This window comes from Phragmites australis, chromosome 7 (assembly GCF_958298935.1).
Source record: "Phragmites australis chromosome 7, lpPhrAust1.1, whole genome shotgun sequence".
Lineage (NCBI taxonomy): Eukaryota > Viridiplantae > Streptophyta > Magnoliopsida > Poales > Poaceae > Phragmites > Phragmites australis.
Genome location: NC_084927.1, coordinates 20,897,185 through 20,908,603, shown reverse-complemented (window position 1 = coordinate 20,908,603; position 11,419 = coordinate 20,897,185). Strand labels below are relative to the sequence as shown.

The 11,419-nt window shown below is 47.3% G+C and overlaps 1 protein-coding gene across 1 annotated transcript; it reads right to left on the bottom strand.

Annotated features, from left to right (window-relative positions):
- Positions 1 to 1,435: 1,435 nt before the first annotated feature.
- On the bottom strand, positions 1,436 to 10,446 carry LOC133924147 (acetyl-coenzyme A synthetase, chloroplastic/glyoxysomal-like). The gene is made up of 18 exons (XM_062369556.1): positions 9,815 to 10,446; positions 9,283 to 9,429; positions 9,047 to 9,202; positions 8,813 to 8,935; positions 8,559 to 8,727; positions 7,954 to 8,036; positions 7,646 to 7,747; positions 7,487 to 7,575; positions 7,280 to 7,370; positions 7,038 to 7,151; positions 3,243 to 3,319; positions 3,089 to 3,167; positions 2,928 to 2,996; positions 2,662 to 2,837; positions 2,503 to 2,559; positions 2,304 to 2,394; positions 2,109 to 2,207; positions 1,436 to 1,893 (listed from the first exon to the last, which is right to left on the bottom strand). Exons 1-18 carry the CDS (start codon positions 10,103 to 10,105, stop codon positions 1,708 to 1,710), a joined length of 2,199 nt encoding a protein of 732 aa, XP_062225540.1. The 5' UTR covers positions 10,106 to 10,446; the 3' UTR covers positions 1,436 to 1,707.
- Positions 10,447 to 11,419: the final 973 nt, after the last annotated feature.

Genomic DNA, 11,419 nt, shown 5'->3' with positions numbered 1-11,419 from the left:
GATGTATCGCGGCTTCCTGTCATATTGTGGGGTTTCACCTTTTGCAAGCTTGATATCACAAAACCTCTCAGTATGCCATGTGATGCCACAAAAATAACAGAAGTCCGGTAGAAATTCATAGATCAAAGGGCACCACATCTCCTATTCTTGGCCCTCCTTGCCAACAAGTACCATCACACTAGGCATCAATGGTTTGCGTATGTCCATCCGGACCTTCACCAGCAAGAAAGCTCCAACTGCCTCACCTCCCGGGCCGACATCCGCTTCCATGAACTCGCCAATTTCATTGCCAATCGCCTCACCCGTGCCTCTGGTCATCATGCAATAGGGAGTTTTGTGATTCGGACCTAGATCGGAATGAAAGAAAAATCAATCTCCTCTAGGGTTTTGGAGTCATCAATATCCGCCATGACCAGCAACTCATCCGATAGCATCCACAGGCCATCCTCCAGCGCCTTCTTTTTCCTTGATGCTTGGTAGAAAGGGAAGATGAATTTGTTGTCACCTAGTTCCTTGCAATCCAGGCTCTAGAGAGGACACCATAAATTGCTAAGTGCTTGCACCAAAGCCTCCGCTCGCGCATGTCGCTCCGAGAGTAGTTTTTCAAAGGCTTGTGGCATCGATTCCTCCTACCCCACTTCCTCATCCACCTCGATCCGCACCCCTTCTTCTTCGTCGTTGACAATTGGAGTTTCTTCATCATCCCCTCCATCTTCTCCATCTCACAGGAAGGGGAGGAAACACAACTAGAAAAAGAAATCCGGTGCCGATGTCTCAGAAAAAAAAACTAGGGCTAGCAAGATCTTGGTTAGGGCTGCACACAGTAAGATCTTTGGATATGAGTGTTGAATGGGACGTGAACTCTAATCAGATTATGATGTGGAATCAGATCAAGAGTGAGGGAAGAGAGATCCGGATTGTGAGGAAAAACATACAAAATCGCCGTCACTGACCCCGAGTCACCTAGAAACCCTAGACACCATCACTCAGTCAGGTTGGGCACGTACGTAAAGTGGCAAAGCATCCGCTTTGTAAAAGTTCAAACGGTGGACGTGCATGTCATGACCCATCCCAGATGCATGGTCAGATCCCAATACGTCTACGAGTATCAAGCTATCAGTTGCTATCACAGGAGTATGAAGCAAACATTTCCTACTGTTATTCTTAAGTCTTAACTGATCGACATAGCTCTTATGCTCGTACTGCATTGACCATTCGAGTATTCCTACCTTCCATCCATGTACATTGAGGTCATGTTTGGAACACGGGATCTCGTAGGAATTTTACTAAAATTTCACCAAAAATGGTTCGATTTTCATAGGGATTGGCAAAATTTCCGTGTTCCAAACACGACAAGCTTCAAACGGCACACAAAGAGATGCAGTAAATGTGACCTATTGTAGAGTCCATGGCCAAATTCTGCACACCGCATCCATAAAATGTGATTTATCGCACTATACTTTTATGCAGCCAAAACTTGCAATTATATTTATCTCCTTATTTACCAAGCTATATCTACCTGTGACTGATCCAACAATTTACAGAAGCACCGCATCAAACCCCTAGTTTATAGCATCTCTCTTTGGTTGCCATCCCTAAAACCATCGACGAAATCAAGAGAATCGTGGACCAAACGGCGCTCTCCACACACAAACTGGATTTTACACAACATAATGTGCAGGCTGTGATTATTTGATCCCCTATAGATTAGCTGTCGCTGAGCGCAATCAGCTGGTCGACAACACCTGGGTCAGCAAGCGTGCTCGTGTCACCGAGCTCATCGAGCTGCCTGGATGCGATTTTCCGCAAAATTCTTCTCATGATCTTCCCACTTCGTGTCTTAGGAAGCCCTGGTGCCCAGTGGATCTTGTCAGGTGCAGCAAATGCGCCAATCTACATACGAAAAGATATGATGATTATGTTGAGAAAAATTCCCAGTTGGCAATATTTCATCCACTCCCAAAACAAAATTGAAAAATATTCCAGAGATGCATAATTTCAAAGAAAATCTTGAGAAATACTGTCATTATTAATCAGATTATTTGCCATCCTAGAAGAACATCTTCCAGGAATCCCATCAATATAAGTAAACTGTCTGAAGACAATACCTGGCTGCGTACTGTCATAATGAGGCTTTTCCGTAGATCATCACTATAGGGAACACCATCCACCAAAGTCACAAAGGCATATATTCCCTGACCTTTAACCTAAAACACGCAACCATTTTCTAAGACCAGGGTATGACCAAAGAGCTAATCAATCTATGGAGAATTGGAGGAGGAAAAACAAATTCTGGACTATACCTCATGATCAATACCAACAACAGCAGCCTCAGCACATTTTAGGTGTGAAACCAGAGCAGACTCAACTTCTGCTGTTCCAATTCGGTGCCCACTGTTTTTTTCCAAAGAAGGGTCAAATATTCACAGCTCGACAGCTTTCTGAAACCATGCATTCTATTAAAAATAGGTGAAGAGTGAGCAAAATAAGTAACTGAATTACCTCACATTGATAACATCGTCAACTCTTCCGGTCAGCCAATGGTAACCGTCTTTATCCCTGACATGCAAAAATAACTTGTTAAGGTGTAAACATGTAATCCTGGGTGGCAATCTTCCACCAGCTATCAGCTTAACTGTTTAAAGACATTTAGTGAGCTACCTACTGCACCCATCACCAGAGAAATAATAGCCAGCAAATGGTTTGAAGTATGTGGTCTCATATCTGTCCTTGTCTCCATAAAGAGTCCGAAAAGCCCCAGGCCATGACTTCTTTATGCAAAGATACCCATTGCATTCTCCCTCCATTTCTTGCCCTTTCTCATCAACAATGACTGGCTGTGAACCACGAGCACAGTTATTACAACATGGGAAGTTAAGGGGATCATCAAACTTTCATTTCAGATAAGTCACGCCATGATCTTGTACCTGCACACCGAAGAAAGGAAATGTCGCAGATCCCGGTTTTTGAGGCCAAGCACCAGGCAAAGGAGTGATCTAAAAAAAGAAGCATAACAGTTTAATTTGATATATAAGATGACACTAATTTTAAAAGCTCTAAAATTTTCCATGAAAAATGTGACACTTACCATGAATCCACCAGTTTCAGTCTGCCACCATGTGTCTGATATGGGGCATCGTGAGTCACCAATAACATTATAGAACCATCTGAAATGATGAATACTGCATGTGAGACCTTTTTCAAAGCATGAGAATTCCAAGACTTGGCAGATGAAAACAAACCTCCATGCAGTGGGATTAATTGGCTCACCCACACTTCCTAGAACTCGAAGAGACTTACGAGAGTACCGACTAACATACTGCAGCATTACAATAGAAATCCAAATGGGTAAAAAAGAGGAATAAATCTGAAGTGATATTAGCCAAGTTTGACCATTTAAATATAACATTCTCTGGTCCTTATCACTAAAATCAGATATACGTCAATTAGAGATTTCATTCTTGAAGAAATGCATTTGTTCTATTACTTTTGTAAAAATAAAATATGTAGTTGATAAAGCTTCCTAGAATGCCAAACAAATTCATCATGCCAAAAAATATGCAGTGCACAAGACTAGAGTTGAGTCATAGTTGGTACAATGAGCGGCAGATAAATGAGTAACTATCATGTAACAAAAGCGCATGCAGGGTCCATAGAAAACTAGCAGCAGCCAGTGGATAGTAGCCGAAATCAAAGTGATTATTAAAGAACAAATTAAGCAGTGTTGAGTACTAAACCTAGCTCTGGGATGATTACAAAACTTAATTGGGCAATGAGCAAAAATGTTTTCCTGATAAGACAAGAAGTATCAACTAAAAAGCCAGCAGTAGTTCCACTGACAAAGCGTTTTTTTCTTCTCGAATACGCAGGAGAGCTACGCATCATTGTATTAAGAAGAAGAATAGAGACGAGTTTACACGACACCCATTGGGGCAAGTAGCATACATAGATAGAAGAACCAGAGCTAAAAGATTACATGAGCAGTATCAACGGGTACATCAATAGCAGCTGCAAACTAGATGACAAAGTTGTATGTCCGCAGCTGCACCATGACGATGGATAGTTTTTTGGCTCCTGCCTCACACAAGGTAGCGGTGTCTTCGTCGATGAGGGCCATCAAGGAGTCTGAAGAGACGCGATGGTTGTTGAAAACGATGCCATAACGCGATAGCCAAATCCTCCAGCAGATTAAGAGGACTAGTGAATCCAGGCACTTAAAAGGTGCTCGACGACGCGTCGTCGAAGATCAAGCCACCAAGTGAGGAGCCCAGGCTCGGCCGCAAGAGTAAATCCCTAGAGACCACCACCATATCTCCCGCGCCAGGGTGCAGTGAAGTAACAAGTGGTCTACGGTTTTCGGTAATTGAGAGCAGTGCGTGCAGGAGTCGTCAGATTGGAGCCCGTGCTTGCTTTCTCCGCGCCACCATCCAGAACCTGCCATGCAAACCCAACCAAGCGAAAAACTTGACCTTGGGTGGCACCCTGGTTTTCCAAATCAAACCCGCACCCTCGAATCGAATTCTCCCATGAAACATGGCCCCATATGTTGATTTTGCCGAATATTGACCAGAAGTCGTCCACTTCCAAATCACTCGGTCTTAGGCATTGCTCAAGCTGACGGAAGCGAGGTAGCACCACAAATGCAGGTATTGTTCTAGAGCCGGCATGGTGAGGGGGCCAGATATATCTCTGATCCACCTGTGGTTGGACAAGGCAGCCTTCATCGTCCTCTTCTTCGCGGTAGAGGGAGCAACGCATTTCAACAACTCCGGAGCAATGGCTTTGATGGAACGACAATTGATCTAGGAATCATTCCAGAAGAGGGTGGATTCGCCATTGCCTACCTCAAACCTGGTGGAGGCATCGAAAAGAGCAACCTCGCGTTCATGTTGCAAGGGAAGGTTAGTCCACAACTTAGAGGGATCACACCTTTGCCACCAAAGCCACTCGAGGCGGAGAGCAATCCCGACTAGCCAGAGATCATGAATGCCGAGACCATCGTAGTCTAACGGCCGACAGACCTTGGGCCAGGACATGGTGCATCGTCCACCCGACGTGGCTCTCTCCCTAACCCACAAGAATGATTTCCTGATTTTATCTACCACTTTAATCACCCATGGGCGGCACCACAATGGATATAAGGGTGTGTAGAGGGGTCGATGATAGCACAGACCTTACGAGTGTGGCACACCAGGATTTGGAAATGAGTTTGCCCTACCATGTGGGCAGCTTGCCAGCAATTTTGTCCACCAACAATTGTAGATGACTTTTGGGAAGACGCCCGGGAGAGAGAGGGAGGCCCAAGTATTGGATTAGGAAGGTTGAAATTCTGCAGGGGAGGTAGTCATTGATAACGTTCAACTCATCCTCGGCGCAGCTGATTGGGATGGCAACACATTTCGCCAAGTTGGTATGAAGCCCGGAGGCCACCCCGAAGAAGTTCAGGATAGCAAGGTGGCCTTGGATATCTTGCTGAATTGGCGATAGAAACACCACCACGTCATCCGCGTAAAGAGAGCACCTGTGGGAAATTAAGTCGTGCCCCATTGAATCAATGATGGAAGCCTCGCCGGCCATCGACATGAGATGATCAAGAATGTCCATGATCATCACGAACAGGAAAGGAGAGAGAGAATACCCTTGCCTCAGTCCTCTGGCGTGGGAAAGAGTAGGACCTGGAACTGAATTGAGGAGGATTCGGGTTGTTGAGGAGCACATGATTGCCTCGATCCAATAGCACCAATGCTGGCCGAACCCCCATGCCCTAAGCTCCTCCAATAGGAAGGGCCATCTAACGGAATCAAAGGCCTTGATATATCGAGCTTCAACAAGATCTTAGCCTTCTTGGTTCTCTTCAGCAGAGTCGCGGTGGAATGTACAAGCTTGAAGCTGTCGTGTATGGATCGTCCAGAGATAAAAGCGCTTTGGCTTATCGTGACAATCAAATTAAGCCACAGAGCAAGCCTGAGCGCCAAGGCCTTGGTGATCAACTTGCCAACGCTGTGTACGAGACTGATCGGGTGGAAATCTGACAACGAGGAAGCCCCATCCTTCTTCGTCAACAAAGTGATGAAGCATTGTTAAGATGGGCGAGATCCCTACTGTCACCGACGACAAAGGCGTAGATCGCTGAAACCATATCAGTCTTTATGGTAGGCCATGCTACGCGGTAAAATTCGGTAGTGAACCCATCTGGACCGAGTGCCCTATTGAGCGGCATGCTTTTAATGGCCGCCATGATTTCCTCAGTGAAAGGCATGTCCAGCGGACTCAGGTCGAGAGAAATCCCGACCGCCGCAAGGTCAATAGAGAAATCTCTCGCCGGGGCATCCCCGAGGATGGAGTTGAAATGAGAGAACAACACGTCCTCCATCTTAGAATGGGAGGAAACTGGCCCAATCGGCATGGAAAGTGCCGCAATGTGATTTCTCTGTGCACGCGACTTGGCGAACGAGTGGAAAAGCCTAGTGTCTGCATCGCCGTCCTGCAACCATGCAATTCTAGAGTGACTCCTCGCTATAGTGCGCTTGAGAGAGGCCAGCCCTAAGCAGAGCAATTTGGGATGCTTGCGAAGCCCATGCTCATCCTGCGAGAGAGCCTTGCTCTCGTGGGTGACATCCAGGCGAGTGACAACCTCCCGAGCGACAAGAAGTTGTTCTTTGTTGTTACCAACACTCTTGTTATTCCAGCGTTGGAGCTCCTTCGTGGTGAGCGTAAGCAGGATGTGAAGCCGCAGGAGAGGTGGCTTGCATTGCTCCTCGGGCTTCAACTGCCAGCCACTTTCAATGGCCTGTTGGAAGCCAGGCAGCTTCACCTAGAAAGCCTCAAAATGGAAACGTTGTCGCATTTGGGAGTACACTGAAGTTGAGAGAAGCAGAAGACTATGATTGAGCACTCGGAGGACAAAGAACGTAGGAAGCAGTCCAGAAAGGTAGCACAAAGCGTTGTGTTAGTTTCTCTATCTAAATCTTAATCAAATTTGATTGCAGCTTCCCCACCACCCTGTTAAGAAAGAACACAAAAAATAAGCAGCATACCTCATTACCATCACGCATGAGTGAGCGTATAAGCGTTGGGGCTGTATAAAATATTGTCACTCCATATTTGTCAACAATGTCCCAAGAGCGGCCAGGATCAGGGTAGTTTGGAGCCTATAAATTGCATTCAGAAAAAATCATTATAAATTAGACATAGGACAATCAAAAGAAGCCCCAAAACTACTTGGCACAATTAATAATGATTCTGTGTAACACATCAGCTACAAAACATTCTTAGTTACCCCTTCAAAAACGAGGACTGTGGCTCCATTCAAGAGAGGACCATATGTCACATAACTATGTCCAGTAATCCAGCCACAGTCTGCAGTGCACCTGATATCGGTGAAATACATAACTATGTAAGAAAATGGCAGCAACTAGAGAAATTCCCAATAAATTCAGGTAAACATTTATTCCACCCAAAGATCCAATAAACGCTAACATTTTACCAGTATACGTCTGTTGGCTTGTAGTCAAATGCATGCTTAAATGTTGTAGCAGTGTAGACCATATAACCCCCAGTTGTATGCAACACCCCCTGTATAGTTCACAGTCTATTAGTGGTTTCGCTAAAGGGATAGAGGAACAACCTGTGAGGTTAAGGCTACCTTTGGCTTTCCTGTGCTGCCACTCGTGTATAGAAGAAACAATGGATCCTCTGCATCAACCCATTCCACATCACATTTAGTTGGGAAATTGGGCACAACATCCTGCAGGGCATCATCTTATATTCAGAAGCAACTCATATTCTAGTGATATAACATGAAACAAAAGGGTTTGACAGGAGATTTTCCGACTGATACTGCAGTTCTACAGAGGTTCTGCACCTAACAAATATGATGTAATATTGAAACAATCCGGCAGGAGAGCTGCTGAATATATTGAATATCATTGGACTTGTTCGTTTTGGACAAACCTGCCACCAAACATCTCTTCCTATTTTCCATCGTGTATCTTCTTTCTTCAATGCTGACTGATTTTCATATGTCAAACAAATACCTTCTCAGCACAAGAAAAATTTCACATTAGGTTTCTTTAAACCAGATTAGTACACGCTCACTGAACAAACTACAAGCTGTAAGATGATCAAGAGTACACTTTGAACTTTTGCATAAGGCATCAACAGAAGGTAGCAAGGCATTTAAAAAAAAGGAGACAAGACGATATACCCAGGATGTAAGAACTGTGGCCAAAATGACAGGTGTTTGAGGTGGAGATTTAGATTACTAGTTCATTGTAAGGTATTGTAAAAATGCTGTGCCAAAACAAAATTTACATATACAGTGTGGAAATAAGCAGCCCACACAATAAAACTAAGGAGATAGGGATGCAAGTCTGTAAATCTCACAAACATCTAACTTCATAAGAGATTTTCTCAAATTCCTGAAGAGGCTTATACAAGTATGGTCAACATGTATATCAAACAAGAGCAAGCTAGACTAAAAGTGCCATTGGACTAAAGCTCACATTTGCAAACAGTCCTAACACCCATACACAGAGAAGTCAGATTCCAGTGCATACCTACGTCAACTCCATTCTTCACACTTTCAACCAGAGAAGCATCTACTATATCTTTGAGAGGAATGAGCTTCAGCCCCCTTTTCACAGCATTGCAGGTAATAACAACCTTAGGCTTGCAGTCATTGATTCTTTGTGCCAGTGCATCAGCAGAGAAGCCAGCAAACACAACCTGAACACAATTCAGCATCATAGCATGCAAACATACATAGGGTCATTCAGAACAATTAACAGCACAAACTGGGGGTAACAATTACCGAGTGAACAGCACCAATGCGAGCACAAGCAAGCATTGCAATGGGGAGCTCCATCAACATCGGCAAGTAGATCACCACGGCATCACCCTTTCCGATGCCGACACTTTTCAAGTAATTTGCCAGCTACCACAAGGCACAGCAGATCACACCAGAAAATATTAGACTTTCTGGCCACCGTACACACTGCGTTCACAATAGATGCAATTGTTTTGGCATAAGAGAATGAACATTTACCTGGCAAACCTTGTCCAAGAGCTCTGAGTAGGTGAGCTTGTCATCCTGACTGGGCTCGTTCCCCTCCCAGTACATGGCGATCTTCTCCCCATTCCCAGCTTCCACATTGCGATCCACCGCATTGTAGCATATGTTGGTCTTTCCCCCTTTGAACCACTGCCAATGCCAAGCAATAATCATCAAGATTCCTATGTCCCCCTACCAGAAACAATCATGAAAACCAACCAACCACTCACTTCAATCTCGATCGGCCCCTTGGTCACATCGAGGTTTTCAGCACAAACTTCGTCAGGATTCCACTTCTGCTTCCAGTAGAACTCATCCGCGATCTCTGACCAGAATCCGGCTGGGTCGTCGATCGACCTCTTGTACATCTCCCGGTACTGATCACCATTCATGGCAAAAGCATCAAGGTTACTCATCTCACATCCACAGCACCACCCAAAAAATTAAATTCACAGCAACTGAATGTTTGGTTCGGTAACTTCAGTTAATGGACACTACTAAGTATGAACCCACACGCAAGGATGGAAAACAACAAAGCCCACCGCACACAATTCCCAGTCCTACTTATTCCAGTCCTTGTCTGCGTTATCTGACCCAGCAGGCAGCGACGGATCATGACCAGCCGCACGTTCCGCGGCGCAAAAGGGCAGTACGGAGTATCCTTGAACGCGGGCCACCCATTTGTGCACGACGAATGGAGACAAGTGGAAATGGAAGGTTGCAGTAGAAGGGAAGGGCGCGCGTGTCGGTATGTACGATCACCTGCTGCGGGGAGGAGACGAGGGCCTGGGCGGCGAAGTCGGCGCTGGGGTGGACAAGGATGCCGTCGTCATCGAGCGCCGCCAGCGGCTCGCCCAGCACGGCCGCGCCCGGCCTCCGCGCGTCCACCCCGTGCCGCGACTTGGCGGCGACGGCCAGCCCCAGGTGATCGCTCGCGCCCATGGCCCGCCTCCGGCGCCGCAACCGAAACGACGAGGGGAGAGGAAGGGTCGGCGCGGGAAGAAGCGGGATCACGAGGCGGGTGCTGGCGGAGGCGTATATATGCTGGGCCATGACGGCCTCGCGGGCGCGGCCCTGATGGCCTCTCCTCACCTCACGGTCGTCACCTCCCTCACTCTGCACCGCGGCTCGGCCGTGGGCCAATCTTCCTCTGACTTTTTGGGTGCCCGCTTTCCGGTGGAGGAGGCAAATCAAGCGGGCGGAAAAGCAAAGGCGAATTCGATTTTTCCTCGTCTTTCTGGTGGTACTGGGACGTGGAGCGCTAGCGCGCTGCTGCTACTGCTACTAACTAAACTCGCGCGGCCTGAGAGACCCGCGTCGCCGGTGACGGGCACGGAGGGGGACCGGGGCTGGTTTATGCAGAGCAGAGCGCTGGGGTCGACCGGTCGCGGAATCAATGGGCGGGTTGTGTGGCTCGGATTTGTCCGGTCTTCGACTCGCCTCCGTGGCGGCGCGGCTGTTTGGATCTTTTGATTTCCTTTTAAAGTTACTGTGACTTACTTCGAACCCAAAAAATATTGTTTAATTAATCTAAAAAACGTTAAGTGAATTACGAAATCGAAAAATGTTGTAACTAGGTTAAGATTTAATCAAAGATGTCGATCGCAGTCAGAGGATCCGCACGGGGCTTCGCTTTGTTTTTGTCGCGAGGGGCCGGTCGATTTACGTCGTGGATGTCGTCACCAACGTTGGCGCATGCAGCTTCGCGTCTAGAAGGCCCAGTGAGAAATGATAAAGTAATCGATCCGTGCTGCCGTTCGGTTTTTCACTAGATGCGCACTTGCGCTGCTAGCAATGCGCCTAGCGCATCTGATGCCGCTGCGGCATGCGACGAGACAATTTGATGCGAGAGGAAGACGGGACAGTGCCGCCATCTGCCAGTGTACAACGTGCCTTAGATCTGAAGGCTCTCGACATTTGTGACGATCACCGATCAGCTCATTTACCCCCGGCGACAGACGAAAAACTTTGTTTCCGACTGCGCCGGCCGGCCTAGCCACCAACGTGCGACTCGCGGAAACGGACGGCGCAACCCCTGCTCCTCGGCTCGACAACTCCGACGAAGCGAGCGAGCGAGCGAGCTAGCTACACCACCGACGACGACGCCCGAGCGATCGGATCACGACGGCAGATGACGTCTCACGCTGCCTCTACCGCCCACCGGCCCACGGGTTCCGTCCATCCCATCTGGTGAAACGCGCGCGCCCTTCACGGCCACTTGCGAGGCGCCGCGGATCAATCCGCGTCTCCTTTCCCTTCCCTGCTCTGTCGCATCAAGCTCCAGGCCACCAGCCCCAGGAAGCCGTAGAAAGGAAACAAGCTACCAGCAGGCAGGCAGCGACGTGGGTCCCGTTACGTGGCATGTCA